The sequence below is a fragment of the Babylonia areolata genome, chromosome 11 (assembly GCF_041734735.1).
Source record: "Babylonia areolata isolate BAREFJ2019XMU chromosome 11, ASM4173473v1, whole genome shotgun sequence".
Classification (NCBI taxonomy): Eukaryota; Metazoa; Mollusca; class Gastropoda; order Neogastropoda; family Buccinidae; genus Babylonia; species Babylonia areolata.
The window spans coordinates 11122575-11139082 of record NC_134886.1 but is presented as its reverse complement, the minus strand read 5'-3'; the positions used below and the strand labels follow the sequence as shown (position 1 = coordinate 11139082).

Sequence of the window (16508 nt, the reverse complement as noted above, 5' to 3'; positions counted from 1 at the left end):
AAAGACACACACACACAAAAGACAGAAAAAAAGATGATAGAGTGGAATGAATTTGCGATGGACATTCAAACAATTGATCCGTTCAGAATTTGTGTAGCTCACAGAAAATAGTATAGAAGAAAAGACCCACGGCTTATCTGTTCGTAAACTTGTGTCCACAGCTTAAGACCAATCAAGTGTAGACAGATCTTTGATGGAGGAGCAGAAATTTTAGTTTGCCGATAAGACCCGAAACGTAACCGGAAATCTACGGAAATTGCCACATATGGTTAGGACCACTAATGACGTCAATGACGAAAAAGTCGACGAGAAGCACTTGGTTTGTCAGCGAAACGTGTTTGTGACGTATCACGCATATGTCGGTGACAAGGACGACACATTAGAAGGGACAGCAAATCCAGTTCAGTCGAGAAGAAGGAAGACTGCCTATCGAAGTTTCGAGTTTAAGTTTGGACAAACGATCTTCGTTATGTTATCTGGAGGATTTTTTGACGACGACCCGTTCTTCGCGTGAGTATGTGAGATTAAGATTACAACGGATTTAAGGTCAGAATTGACATGGACTGATAGTGAAGCAGGTGGTGAGAATGGGGTTGAAGATAAAGAATCGCTGTGGGCTGTGCTGTCGGGCTGTGTTGCTTTGTGCTACATTGAACATTGGGGATTTTTTTTCAGGAGTGTAGTTTATAACTTTGATCGTAAATCCAAAACAGACAGCGCGGGTTTCCCGTTGGGGATTAAGGCGTAATTTCGCTTCAAAGCAAAAGCATGGAAGTGTCGAGTTTGATAACCGATGGAACCTTCAGAAGTGATTTGACACACACACACATGACTATTTAGCAATAGAAATTAGAATGGCGAAATATTTTGCAAAACAAAACGTGTAGCGTATTAACAATGTTCTGAATGATGATGAATTTTTGATGAAGGTATGTTGAACTTGAAAATATAATGCTGTCACTCATGTCAGTACTGATAATAAAGTTTTAAAGCAGTGTCAGGCAAAATTTTTGGATTCTTTTTCTTCAGTTGTTTTACATCACTGGCATTGCAGGTGCCAATCTGCTGCAGTATATTTGCTGTTGCAGGCTATTAATTGTGTTTGGCAATTTTATATTGCACTTATATTTATGGTTATATTATAACCATGCCACTGTTGCGACTGTGTCATTGCTGTATAAAAGGAAAGCAGAAGTCAGACATTGATAGTGACACTGAAATCCAGACTGATGATGCTGCAAACCAAAAAAGGCAAGAGAAGCTTCAAGAGAAAGCTTTTTCCCCAGAAGGAGTAGATAAACAAGATCTGCCTGACAAAATTACTCTACCAGATACTTTGGATGTTGCATCTGACAACATGAGTGGTGATCTGTCTGTGGAATGTACTTCATTTCATAATGATCTTGAAGAGGGAGATGAGGATCACACTGTGGATAAAATGCCTGTCAGCGCCATGGCCTTTGCAGAAAATGAGTTTGATTTTCTGTGAGATTTGATTTGTTAATTAATCAAAAGCAACAGTTTCATTAGCTGTTTGTGATAATCAGAAACAGTTGTGAGTTTTGCTTGAAGTAAGCCACAGTTTTTGTGGTTCAAATAACATACTGTATATATGACAAAGCACTGTGTGATTGCATGCATGCTTGTGTGTGTGTCCGTGGTATCTTATTCAGTTATTGTATACGTGTATGTGTGTGTGCGTGTGTGTCTGAAAATGGAAGGGCAGAGAACTAGTAACAGAGAAAATGTAAAAATTTATGTGTCTTCAGATCATTCCATATTTTGGTTTCAGAAGACTGGCTTTCAGATCATTACTAATTCAGCAGCTTGATTGCATTGAATGGATTTATCAATTATTCACCAATTCCCAATTTAATAATGATGTTAAAAGTGTGTGTGTGTGTGCGTGCATGAGTGTGTGTGTATGTGGGTGCGTGCGTGCGTGTGTGTGTTCTACTAAATGGATAGAACTATATTATTACAAATCAAAATGAGGATTGTAATGTAATTTATGGCATGTATAGTTACACAAGCCTTGTTATAAAGATACACATTTATACAATATAACTATGGATTTGATTTCTTGCAGTGGACACAGGCAGCAGATGCGCCAGATGGATCAGTTGTTCCACAGTCCCTTTGGGTTTCCACAAATGAACATGGCAGTACCACCTCCTGCAATCCAGCAGCGGGTTGGCAACCACCATCAACAGCGACAACAGCAGCAACAACAGCTAGTTCCAGTTGATATGTTCGGTTTTGGTGGCTTGACGGGCATGTTTCAGAACATGCGACGTATGATGGACGATATGCATGCCACTTTTGTAAGTTGTGTATCACAGAATTTGAAAATAGTAAAGCAGCATATAGAGGCAAAATTAATTGCTAATGATTTGAAAGGAGTTTGGGCCAAATTTGATTATGGTTACAAAGCAAGAAACTTGTAGAAAGAAAGAAACAGTGTCAGTAACAGTGTGTTCAGGTGAGGAAGCAGATGAACTGAATGCCTTTTAATAGTTTTATGCAAGGTTTTAATGCCACTGTTGACAATATCAATGACAACAGAAAAGTGCTGACTGATTTCCTGACCAAGATCCCCTCAGATCACCAAAATCACCAATGAACGATGATAGAGAATACTTGTCTCTGACAATGATGTTGTCAATCAGTTAGAAAGGGTGAAAAGGACAAAAGCAACTGGTTCAGATGATATTTAAACAAACTATCTCAGACATTGTGCAGAACATCACAAAGTTAAGTTCTATCATTTTTAATCAATTTCATTCCCAATTTATGATCCCACTCGTGGGAAACGTGTTCATTTTCCCCCAAAACATCAGCTAATGCATGAATAATGATAATGATTATGATAATGGATACTAATTGAGTGCTTTCCTCCTTAAAGGGAGCTCAAAGCGCTTTACAATAAGCATTAATCACATACACACATGCAATAAGTTACAAAAGGAAGAAGAAGAAAACGTTTTGACACACAAAAGCATAAAACAAATTCAAAACACACACACAAACACATGCGCACGCGCGCACACACACACAGAGAGTTTGCATGGCTTATTACTGAATATCTTTGGAAAGAAATGGAAGATCTATGCATAGTCGTTTTCAAAAAGATTGTATTCAGACCAGTTTTAACAGATTGAAATGAGGGAGAGCAGCGAAGATTGTGGGGTAAACTGTTCCAGACATTTGGAGCTGAATGAGAAAAGGAAGAAAGTACAATGAAGACAATTTCCAGTCTGACTGACTGGGATTAGTGGGAGCTAAAGGATGGTTTTGCCAGTTCCTCAGCTCTGAACTGAAGAAGGAAAGAACATTTGACAGGAGTAAGCAAGTGGGCACAAGTTGTGTCGATAAGTGGAAATAATGAAAATAGAAATATATTTTTTGCAGAGAGATTATCTTCAGTATGTGGCAATAGCAAGTAAGTCTACTTTATGCCAAACAAGGTGTTAAGAATTGACTTTTGGTGATAAATTGTACATTACTCATATATAGCTAAATGTATTAAGTAGATTTGCACCTTTGAGTCTTTTACTACAGTTTAAGGCATATGGATTGTGAGTCTTCAAGGAATTTATGCATGTTGAAAAAGATTGATTTATTTGAACTTAAAATGGTTTATGCTCTAATACTTGTATTGTTTTATCTATTATGTTTATATATTTAGTTGACCAGTAAATTTGATGTATTATCAAAACACAAAAGGCCCTATTTATTTCTGTTAATGTGTTTATTTTATATAGTTATCTCTCATCTGTGTGTTTTCGTGTTTTCTTTGTTTGTTATTTTTATTCATTTATGTTTTTTTAATGCTTGATGTGGAGACCATGATTTGGATTTCAAATTTTAGTTTTATCATTGCTTCTCAAGTTCTCTCACTGAGGAATGTATCTGGCATCCCTCTGTAATCATGCTAAGCTTTACATTCCTCACATCCAATTCAAATTCATGATTTTCTGTTTTCTATTTTTGGAAAAGTTACATATTTTTTGTATGTGTCAGAATGAAGGTGGGAATTGTGGATGTTTGCTGACAGTGTGTATGTTTGCACCACTGTGCAGGACTCGGCAGCCAAGAACCCCAACAGCCAGGTGTTTTCACAGTCCACCTTCATGTCCTACTCCAGCATGGGGGGGGCCCAGCCCAAGGTGTACCAGGCCTCCTCCTCCTCCACCCAGGGCCCTGGCGGAGTACGTGAAATGCGCAAGATGGTGCGTGACTCGGAGTCGGGCGTGGAGAAGATGTCTGTGGGTCGGCACTTGGGAAGCCGCGGTCATGTCATTGAGCGGCAGCGCAACAGGAGGACTGGGGACCAGGAGGAAAACCAGGAGTACATCAACATGGATGAAGGTGAGGAGATGGGATCAGAGTGCTGGTCGTTTGTGATACAGCGCTATTGTTCAGTCTGGGATATGGTGAGCTGTCTGCTGTGAGAAATATCAAAACAGAAGGCCTCTTAAAATCTGTAGTTGGATTTGATTCCTTCAGTTGGGAAACAATTGTTAAAGCTGTATTTGTTTTACTTTTAGGGTCTTCTGTTTTATTTTGATTTATTAGTTAGTTAAATTATTCATTTTTTCAATGATTAAAAAAACCCTACCATTTCTTCATGGTTTTTTTTTCTTTATCATTACTAGATTCACACACTATTTCGTGTAATAATCTGTTTATCTGATGGCATCCACAGAATGATTTGCTGTGCTCATGATAGTTTGGTTCAGTTCTAGATGACTGGCTATGCTTCCCCCAGTGACTGTCTTAGGGAGGCGGGGGGCTGGCCCTAGAGTTCTTCTTCCAATAGGATTTTTTTTTATTCTGTTCCTACTTAGTCTGAGGTGTTGGCGACTGTTGCATTGTCACAAGGCAGGAAGATGCTTACTGTATCAATTTGCTTGTCCCACTGTTTCAAAAAAGGAAGTACATAAAATATATACATGGTTTTGAAAAGGAGGGTCGAAATGATGTTGTGTTTTGTTGCAGGAGAGTCGTCTGAGTTCAATCGGGAATGGCAAGAGCAGTCTCGTGTACGTGGTGGCTCAGGGCGGTTGGACTATCGACGTCAAGATCGTGCGGACCGCCGATACCGAGCTCTACCTGCTCCTAGTCAGCGCCATAGCCATAGTCACGGCCATGGCCATAGTCATGGCCACAGTCATCATGGTCACAGTCACAGAACTCCCAGTTACCGCGACCGAGAATGAAAAAAGATATTCGGAGGTAACTGAGTGTTGCTGTTCTGCTGTGCTGTCAGTGTATGTAGTCATGTTCTTTCTGGGGAGGGGGTGGGGGAGGGGACAGGCATTTATGTTTCTGAATGTGTATTTTGGTTTTTAGTTTGTGAATTTTGTGTCAATTTGATTAATTGTGAGAAGGATTGCAGAGTTCATACAGTTGTTTTTAAAAAAAAAATCTTTTTTTTAGTTGCTGTAAAGTGTTTTTGACATTGTCTCACAGAATATATTTGCTGCCTTGATAAAGTGGAAAACAGTGATTTTTCATCTATAAGGAATAAATCTTTTCTTTTGAACAATTAATTCTTTAAAAAAAAATATATATTTTCAGTCCGTGGGATGTCCATGTTTGGAACAATTTTCTTTTGTTTTTTGTATATACTTATATGTATGTGTATGTGTGTGTCACTTTGTGTGTGTAGGTCTGTCATTGTGTGTGTGTGTCACTGTGTGTGTGTCAGTGTATGTGTACACAGTGTGTGTTTGTGTGCAGGTATGGTGAGGACCTTGAAGTGAGCGAGTTGATTGGGGTTGATGGATGGTGACACCACCCACTCCTACCACTTTTGTCATCTTGTTGTGCCTGGTTGGAAGGGGGTGGGGATGGGGGGAACACTGACAAATCGCAAAGGTTGTTATCCATGCAGGGTCACACTGCCTTCCCTTTAGCTGAATATGTTAGGTTTTCAGTTTTTGACTGTTTTTATTGAAGGTGGTTTTCATTTTAGAGTCATTTGTGTATAGTTGTGTATGACAGTGTGTGTGGGTGTTATTGATTTATTGGAAAAGAATAGGAGACAAAAATCCAGTTTGTCACAAACTACTGCTCTGCAGACGTACAATGATACACTTGGAGGAAAAACACTTGTTCTGAGTGGACAGCTTTTTAAAAGATTTTTGCTGTCGGTATCCAGTCAGTTTTCTGCCCTTTTCCACATCAGTACATGGTCACAGTTTGAAGTAAGCTGTGAAATCTGTGTAATGCATTGTGATTGTGTGGTATCCATATATCATAGCCTGTATGCAGTGGTGCAGAGGATTTCTTGTGCCATCATATTGCTCTCAGATTCCCTTAACTTTGTCAGACACAGCTGAAAATGTGCAGACTAATTGTGTGACTCGAAGAAAATGTGACCATGCAACTTTTTAGAAGTAGCACAGTAAGAAACATACAGGAATGTTCAGTAGTTTTTTTTCTACAAGGCACCATACTGAGCACACTCTTCACTCCTGGTTATTCATTTGGTTTTTTTTTTAAGAATTTTAAGTGGTGTTGTGGGTGTACCAGTAAACAGAAGTCAGTGTGAGTGCACCAGCAAACAAAAGTGATTAACTAAAAAAAACAAAAAAACTCAACCACTGCTGAACAAAACATCACAACAGTAGAGCTGCAAGAACAGAAAATGATTTGAAGACAAAAATAAGAAAGAAACAGATCTCTGCAGCAGTTGAAGAGTAGCAGTGCCATGTCCCCCATCCCATTGATCATCTCAGGTGACAGTCCTGAGCCTGAACTCACAGGTGACGGAGTGCCAGCCTGTCAGAACTCTGTGTTTGACAGGAAGAGCTGCAGAAGTGTATCTTTGACAGTGTACTATTTATTACCTCATGGCCAAGGCAAGGATTGTGGCAATCCTCACATGTGCTGAGTTTTGTTTGCAGCAGTGACAACAGTCTTTGTATGAATTTGTTTTTTTAATTACTCATACTTAACTGTGACCCACTGGTGCAGGCTCTGGCAGGGGTCCAGACCTTTTTTTTTTCACTGAAATTTCCTTGATACGTTTTTAGAAATCCTTGTGTGATGAAGTCTGTCCACCAAAGACACACTTATCTGTAAGGTTTTGGGATCAGTGTTAAGGCCCAAAGGGAAAAGAAAATTGCCTTGCACTGTCTGATTTAGAATATGGTAAGTGTTCCTCTTCATGAATATGGTAAATGCTTATCTTTGCTTGATTCTGGTAAAGATGGGTGTTTTATTGCATGTTTTATGTTTGCAATAGACTAGTTGTTTTGTTAATTATAATTTTCCTCTTTTTTTTTTCATTTGAAAGTGATTAGATTAATTTTCCATTATTTCATGATTGCTACAAATTACAATATGGTATCAATTTGATAGTTATTTTGTTTCTTAATTGAAAATAACAAAAAACCTGTCACTTTATGCAAACATGCAGGCTCAAATATATTTATATGTGCATGCATGCACACATACAAATACACACACGCACTCACTCTCACGCAGAGTCCAAAATGATGAAAGTGAGATGACGTTAATTTAAGAATAATGCACACATATTGTCAGCATTTCATAGGCAATGGTTTGAATGATAGTTACAACATTCAGGGATCATTGTTCTTTCAGACTTTTTATGTACGGATTATTAACTCAGTGTTGTGTGTTACTGTGTAAGAACTGTAGAGGATCTGTAGAAGAAATCAATAATCTGTTAAAAAAAAAAAATCAAATGTTTTATAAAGTAACTTTGATAGTTAATTACTGATAGTTATTTCTTAAGTTAGAATAATATTGTGCAGTTAATTAGAACTGTCAGTATTACAGAATTGCTAATCATATATAGAAGAAAATATATAACTGATGCTTTTGAATATATATCTATATTTATATGGAAACATGAAGCTTTTTGAATATTTTGTGAAACAGCAATTAAACATTAAACTTAAAGGAACTTTCTTTCTAGCACATGCAGGTATACATGTATATGTGTACGTACACAATGAATACCCACCATACCTAAAATCAGCATTGTAGTTTAGTACGCAATCATTTCCCTGATCTCCTTTTCCCATTGAAAAGCATTTGCCTCATTCTTCATCTCATGATTGGCGCACAACATGGAAGTGTTTCACATCATAACTAAAGCTGAAGATGGTATGTATCAAAGTAGCTTGGACAATCAGAATGTTGACAGGGTGAACAGTGTATGTAGCAGGCAATCTTAACTAAGCTTTCATCAGGTGATGGCAGTGTTATCCATTTGTAGATCTGTTGTCCAACCCCGCCACACAGGTGCCACTGTATTGCAACAAGTATGGACAATGTCCAAAGCTGTCATGCTTTCACTTCCAGCGTTAGCTTGATGAAAATAGTCTTTTTCTATAGTTCAGTGAAACCTTTATTTTCCATTGGTTTCCCTGAATGAATTTCAATACAGGTTTTGTCTACCACGGCAGTCAGCTGCATGATTTTCATTGAGATTTTCCTTGTAATTAATTTCATTAGATGAAACAAAACATAAAGGTTACTTGATAGACCTTACTTTAAAAGTGGGGTTTTGGCAAAGGGGGTTGTGTGAGGAGTTAGGACAAGGAATGAAAGAGGGATAGAGCATGTAAGGCCTTACCAATTACTGTAACGAACCGTCCAGATTGTTTTCACCAATAGATGTAGTCTTCAGCATCATTATGGCACTGGACATTTTTCACAAAATGTTCATGAAATGATTTTGAAAACAGTCTTAGGATTCAGCTTTACCATGCTTAGTGTAAATTGTTTATTTTAATTATTGTGAAGTGCTGTGTGTGTATAGCATGTGTGTGAACTTTGCCTTTTTTGCTTATGTGGTGGGGTTTTTTTTGTTTTTTTTTGTTTTTTGGTCTTTGTTAGTCCCAGAAGAAAGAAAAAAGATCCTCATTGACATGAGTTTTCATGTCAAAATTGATTGTTATTACTCATTTTAATTTTTTTTCTGTGCTCATTGACATTCATATATTAGACAAAAAATATCAAAATAATATGATATGGTGACTGGTGTTGGATTCGTGTTTTGTTGTGTTTTGTATAACTGAAGAAACCACAAATGAATAATATATAATAAGATGGTTTAAATGTAATGGTCAGAATGGATGGAGGATGTCAACAGAAGTAATATCTTAAACACCAGAGTTTTGGTAATATTGCAGTTTATTACTGCAGTCAGATTTCACTTTTAAGGTAAAGAGTATGCAGACTAATATCATGAACACCAGAGTTTTCATAACTATGTAGTTTTTTTGTTTCATACAGTGGATATCTGTTTTTTATGATTACATGCTGACTTTTTTTTATACGCATAAGTAGGACCTGTAATATTTGTCAAATGGATGAGCACTGACATTGACAAGGCCAGCAGGTTTGTGTCTTGAGGTGGTGGGACCAGAGGTGAGATGTGATCAGACCTGACAACCACTACATTTTGAGAGCAACATGCTCTGCTGAGCTTCAGTGTGCTATGCAGCTACACTCTCAATAAAAATGTTTTTTCTGTGATAAAGTCATCAATATGGTTCTAAAGCGAAATGAACTAAAGTCATCAATATGGTTCCTACGCAAAATGAACTAAAGTCATCAATGTGGTTCCTAAGCAAAATGAACTTGCATGAAAGGGGAAGGAGGAGGAACTTTTAGCCAACTAGAATTTTTGTTCTGTGAAGTGTGATCAGCCTGAGCTAACAAGAACTTCGCCTACAGTTTCTCCACTTCTTCTAGAGCTGTCATTTCCCACTGGTGTTCAGTTTCTTTCTGGCACTCCTTGTCAGAAAGAAAATGTCTGTGAAAAGAAAAGCCAGCAATGTATTGCTACGCCAAATAAACAGGTGTTGCACAGTGCTGTTGTGAAGCTTACAGCAAAGAATACCTGTGCATTATACCTTTATTTGAAAGTTCAAACTACGCTTTGTATGCTGTGTGTTGACGAAATTCAAAGTATCACATGGTGGCATAACTTATGTTTTTCGACTGGTTAAAACTTCCAGATGTGTTAAATGGGAAAATTGGCAATACTGCTGATTTTTTCATTCTTTCGTAATGCCAGTGGGACTGTGATTGTGTGCTGGTGCTGCAAGTGTCAGAAGCTGGTTTGCTACACTCCGCTATGCTCACATATTGAAAATCTTTCTCTGGAGTCTTGCTAGTGTGGCAGGTGTGGGGGATGGCAAGCTAGCAGCACATCTGTCACACCTTTCACCTTCTGACAGAGGATGTCTCCAGCACATCTTTCTCACATTTCACCTTCTGACAGAGGATGTCTCCAGCACATCTTTCACACCTTTCACCTTCTGACAGAGGATGTCTCCAGCACATCTTTCACAGGGGTCTGGATATGCCTCAGTGGATTATTAGCATCAATATCCATGTTGTTTCAGAATAGGAAAGACCACCTCAAAACTAATGTCCGCTTAATCTTCACTCAATACCTTGTTGTAGAGTATGACAGTGGCAAAACAACAACAGGACAGAAAACAACAAAAACAATCCAACAACAAAAACCAATAAGATTAGCAGTACAAAAACCTGTTTGTCTCCCTCACCCTTCCTCTCTGTACTATTCAAAGTGGTTGTTTGAAGTCGAAAGCTGACTGTAGATTGAAACTACCCTTGTAGTATGTCAGTGTGTGGAAGATTTGTTACGTCCCAACATTCCCTGTTGAGTTTGGGAGACTAGCATTTTGCAGATCTGAGGTGCTGAGGATCTCACATTCCACTGCTTATGACAATTGGAATTTGTACTGGCCTCTGTTCAAAATACTTATTTTAAAAAAAAAGGAAGAATATTGGTGAATTTTTTTTTTCAGCAATGGGTTCTTGTGACCTCTCAGCTGAACTGTTTAAAGAATATTAGTCGACTTCCTGTTCTCAGATTGATGGCTTTTTGATCATTGTTGTTTTTTTTCCCCAATGAAGTAACTCCACTTTTCCTCCTACTTTCAAAAAAAAAAAAAGAATTATATGTTGTTTTTTTAATCATAAATTTGGCTTCATTTGATGTTGTAGTCACAGGTATCTGGATTGTTGAGCAATAGGGAGGAGGGGTTGGGGGTTTCTGTTTCAGAGAAAACTCATGATTCTGTTGTTTGTCTTGCTTTGCTTGTCCAAGCAGAAATGAAGCTTATGTAAAATACTTTGGTATTGTGATGTAGTTTTTCCAAATCATCCCCCAAATGAGATGGCTGTCAAAACCTGCAATGAATCTGTCCACTACACATTTCTGACCTTAGTTATTGTTATTCTCCTTTCTGAATCACAGACTTGATGATTTATAGTATGCTTACATAAAAATGGCAGAGGTGATGATGGTCATCCTTAGTCATCATCTTTCCCTCTCACTTGTCTCTCTTGTTTCCATGGCAGTCACCTAACTGCACTCAGCATGAAAAAAACTAGGGCTGCTGATCCACATCTGAATGGTCAAGTCACTGGTTATGTTATCATAGACTTCAATCCTGTCAGTATGGATGGTGACGTTGATGTCACCACACTGTGATGAAACAATCAATTTGATACTTGTTAAATAGAACAAAGCTGATGTTAGGTTCCAGTTGTTCCATAAAACAAAGCCGATGTTGGGTTTGAGTTACTTTCTTTTGTTGGCTAGTAACACCATGGATGTATCTAATTCAGCTTCCCATGTCTTTTTCCCCCTCGTGATGTCACTGTTGTCTTTTAGACATATGAGATTTACAGCATTATTTTGAAAAGAAGACATAAATGTAAATGAAGACATGAATGATCTGTGAAAGAAGACATGATGAATGCTAGCTTTCTTCCGGTTAATCTTTACTGCTTACCTAGCTCAAGGATGCATAAAGGTGCAAAGAAATGATGCCAGAATCAAAATGGTGCCACAACATCCTAACATGATAGTCTTTGAGTTTTACAGCAAGTGGCAACAAGCTGAATTACCTCACGGATTTGTGCTGGTGTTAAGGAGATGGTAGACTGATATCACAATTTTTCTCCATGTGAGACCAATCTAACAGGAGACCAATCTAACTCCTTGTGAGACCAATGTATTGTTTAACCCTTTGATTGCTCCACGGGAGTACGTTCATCAGTGAAGTGCTGCCCCCATCTGAGACTGGCAGAGCTTTACATTACTTTTGTTAATAAAATCAGTGACAGCACTTTGGAATAACATAAAGTAGTAATTGCAGACTGTTATCATTAGACAGGCTTTGCAGACAAGGGGTTAAAACACAACAAGAGACATGTTTGTTTCATTAGTGTTGTCAGTTGATCACCCTTTCAGCAGTTCGACTGGTTTAAAGATACACTTACGCATTGATATACCATATATTTCCTTGAGTGTTGTGTATGTGTTTATTGATACATCTATTCATTTGAAGAGTTTTGTCAGAAATGTTCTTTAGAAGTCATCATCCTATGCTTTGAAGGAAAAAAAAAAATCACTACCACTACAAACAAACAAACCTGATTTATATGTCTGTAAATATGTGTGACCAATTTTCATGTTCTGTGGCCTTTTTGTTGTGAAGTTCCAGGCCTCTTTCTATTAAAGTAAAGGAGATTATCTGGAAATAAATGGGAGAGAGAGAGAGAGATTGTGTGTGTGTGTGTGTGTGTGTGTGCTGGAGGAGAATATGCAGAAGTCTCCTCCCCTTTGTAAAAAAACAGTATCATGTATCATCTTTTTTTCTGGTGTTCTTGGTGATTCCAAATAGCAAAGATATGTTGGTGGGAAGAAGGATGAGAAATTGATATATATTTGGGCAAAATTATCATTATCGGAAAACATCTAAAAGAAACAATCTGTTCTGCTACACCTACACAATAATATTATTTTTGTATATATATTTCTATGTATATGTCTTCAGTTCATTCAGGCCACAGTGTGGTCAGTTTGATGTTTTGTGTTTTTTGGTAGAATGCCTGTAATGAATGTATCTAGTCAGGCATGTTTTTTTTCCCCCTTTTTTATTTGTGAAAAGAGTGACTTAATTAAGATTTTGTAACAAAAGAAACAGTCTTTTCTTTGTCAGTATGTTTGGTAAACTAATGCCCTGTCAGATGAATAAAATGTTCTCTTTGCTGTTTCAATGGGTTTTTGGATCATGTGTTAGTGTGACAGCATGTGTGTGTGTGTGTGTGTGTTGTAACTTGTAAGCCTGTACCGGTGAGTGAAAGTGGGCATGACTATGTGTGCAAGTGTGTGTGTGTGTGTGTATTTCAGCAGAGTGAATAGGGAAAATGAGCTTTAGGATATGCTGAGTATACTGTTTCACTCAAATTCACCTTTTAAGATATGAATAATACAAATGAAAAGTTAAGTGAAATAAAAGCCAAACGGTAAGCTCTCAGCATAATCGTATAATGATATTATTGTATATAAACACAATTTTCACAAATGTTTTCACTGTTGAAGACTACAATACCTTCAATAACTTGCCTGATTACTGTAGAGAAACAGATGAAATAATTTCTAAAGTAAAATTTACTAAAAATTTAATGACAATGAAATTCAGATAAAAAATTAACCCTAGACTGTTGAAAGAATAATAATAATAAAAAAAACAACAATAAAAAACCAACAAAAAAACTGTTTGGTGGTCTAAGTTAAAGATATTATTGACTGAGAATATGAAAAGCTGCGTTCATACGAAACATGGCTGGATGGACATACACATTTTCTGTCCGTCCTTAGCTCTTAAAGCTTTCATACCAATCATGGACTATTCTTCTTCTGCACTCGTATGTATACGAGTGGGCTTTGACGTGTGTGACCGTTTTTACCCCGCCATGTAGGCAGCAATACTCCGCTTTCGGGGGTGTGCATGCTGGGTATGTTCTTGTTTCCATAACCCACCGAATGCTGACATGGATTACAGGATCTTTAACGTGCGTATTTGATCTTCTGCTTGCATATACACACGAAGGGGGTTCAGGCACTAAGCACGTCTGCACGTATGTTGACCTGGGAGATCGGAAAAATCTCCACCCTTTACCCACCAGGCGCCGTCACCGAGATTCGAACCCGGGACCCTCAGATTTAAAGTCCAACGCTTTAACCACTCGGCTATTGCGCCCGTCAATCATGGACAAAACACACACAATGTTGGCACACAGACACACACAGTGTTGGAACACACACACCACACACATCCAGCCACTGAGAGTAACAGCTGGTGTTGTGACTTCCTCACATACTCCACTGTGCTTTTTTTGCTGCTGAAAACAACTGTGTCCTGTTGCCATCATTGGTGTTGTGCCTGCTGTTACCAGAATCTGTGTCAGTGTTAACTGTGGACAAGCTAGGTAGTGCAGATCAATACTTGGCAATGATTTGCCCTTTGATATCTAGGTGGTCTGTACTTTGTGTGTGTGCTGAATATGTTCTTTGTGAATAGGTTTTTGTTTTGTATTCTAAATTGGTCAATCTGAAACTTCTCTATTATTCCCAAATAACGGTCCTGAAACTGGCTTTTAATTAATCTTAAATTTTGTGTTTTTATCAACACTTTTCTTTCCAACATTCCCCTACCACCACCCCTCCAAAATACCTCGCCTGAAACTGGCTCCTTTACTGTCATGAAAAAGCAACGAATGTTTATTTCTTCTTCTAAATTTGGCTATTCATAAAATATCTTAATAAAGGAAAATTAAAAAGAACAACTAGCCTTCAGAAAATGTTTCTTGATGATATGGAAAGGCTTGGGAAACCTGTACCTGACATCTTTCTTATCCAGCAATCTTGAAACTATTCTTTCATATTCTGAAAAAGTCGTCCTGAATTTGGTTTCCAAAAGCTAAAAACAAAATATACGGTGACTTGAAGCTACTGCAATGGTTTGATAAATCCAGCATACATCTGTGAATACTGAAAGGGTTGATGGGAGCTGGCACAGTGTATTGATTCCCATGGCTGTTTTCATCATTTCCTGCTCTCCATTATTGATGAGTTCTGTGTAATTGCTTGCGTCAGTGGCCCAATTCTCTAATCACTGTGTTTGAGGGTTTTTTGGTGTGGATTTTTTGCAAAGCTTAAAAATAGGTGACAGACACTGGAAGAAAGAAAAGTACACAGACTACTTAACTTAAAAAAAAAAAGCACATATTTCCACAAAACAGATATGTACAGTATATAGGTAGTGGAAATGTACAGTGTAGTGGATCTGTAAAGTGTACAGGTAGGCAAAACATACAGTTTAATGGATCTGTTCACTGTATGGATGTGTACAAAATATACACTGCACAAATGTACAGTGCAATGGGTCTGTACAGAGTACAAGTAGAAATGTACAGTATAATGAAATCTGGAGAGTACTGGCTGCAGAACTGTTATCTATACAGATGTATCTGAAAAACATAATGGACCTACACATAGAATGGTTCAGTGTGATTTAACAGTAAAATTATTCTGAAACACACACACACACACATATATATCAATCAATCATAATAAATCTAGCTTGTGATGAGCTGTGTAGTGTATCTATAAACAGAATCTGATAAGTGTGAAGTGTCAATGTTCTACACAATTACATATCCTTTCAATGTTTTTTTTTCAGTTAATAATTATCATTTCTTATAATTTTTTGAAAGGTATAGTTCATTTGATGAATTGTATTTCTGTTATAAAATAACTGAAAAAAGACCTTCAGTATACTGGATGCACAATGTAGATCTGCTGTGTAATATTTGATCTACGCAGTGCAAAGTGGGTGTTTGATATAATGGATCTCAAAAGTGCAGTGGATCTGTTTTGCCCAAACTTCAGACTGGCCTCAGTGTGCTTTGGTCAACCCCACACACCTGTTAACAATTCCCACCTCACCCAGTGTCTGTTAACCCCTTAGGTGCCACACATTATTCTGGCTGTTGTTGCCTATTTGCCATCTGATTGATTGTTGATAACATAAAATAATAATTATTAAAAAAAAAAAAAAAAAAAAAAAAAAATGCATGCAAACTCCTGCAAGAACATTATGCATCTTGGTGATAAAATCTCAAAGTTTTTTTTGTAGCAAGCAGCTGTTTCTTGCAAGTTGATAAGGCTGGGTTGTGATCGTAGTCTGCCATCCTGAAAGCGTCATCTGAACTTCTGAGAGGGGCGCTACAAATAACATCCTGGAATCACCATACAGAGTCTAATTAGGTTTTGCTCCTCATGAATAATCAAAGCAGACATCAAGCTTTCCTACTGGTGTTAATTAGAATACCTTAATCTAAAAATGGAGTTAGGAAAATTCCTGCTATGATGAGTACAGATTTCATTTCTGTTGTGGGGCACTGAAGAGGTAAATGAAACTGTGAGACACTGAGCAAACATAAGGTTCAATTAATTCTAAAAAAAAATTGACATGTCCATTTAGTCATGCAGACAAATACAATGAATGCAAAAAGCATTGCACAGATGCATTGAACAGACTGACTCAGAGACAGATCTGACTCATGCATTTTCTGACACTCCTGCATATAAATGATTGTTTTCTCACTCTCTCTCTTTCTAAAACCCCAAA

At 37.7% G+C, this 16508-nt stretch overlaps 1 protein-coding gene across 1 annotated transcript; it reads left to right on the top strand.

Annotated features, from left to right (window-relative positions):
- The first annotated feature begins 353 nt into the window (after positions 1 to 353).
- Positions 354 to 13089, top strand: LOC143287518 (myeloid leukemia factor 2-like). Its single transcript, XM_076595562.1, has 5 exons — positions 354 to 510; positions 2090 to 2324; positions 4083 to 4371; positions 5002 to 5238; positions 5746 to 13089. Exons 1-4 carry the CDS (start codon positions 470 to 472, stop codon positions 5220 to 5222), a joined length of 786 nt encoding a protein of 261 aa, XP_076451677.1. The 5' UTR covers positions 354 to 469; the 3' UTR covers positions 5223 to 5238; positions 5746 to 13089.
- The last annotated feature ends 3419 nt before the right edge of the window (positions 13090 to 16508 follow it).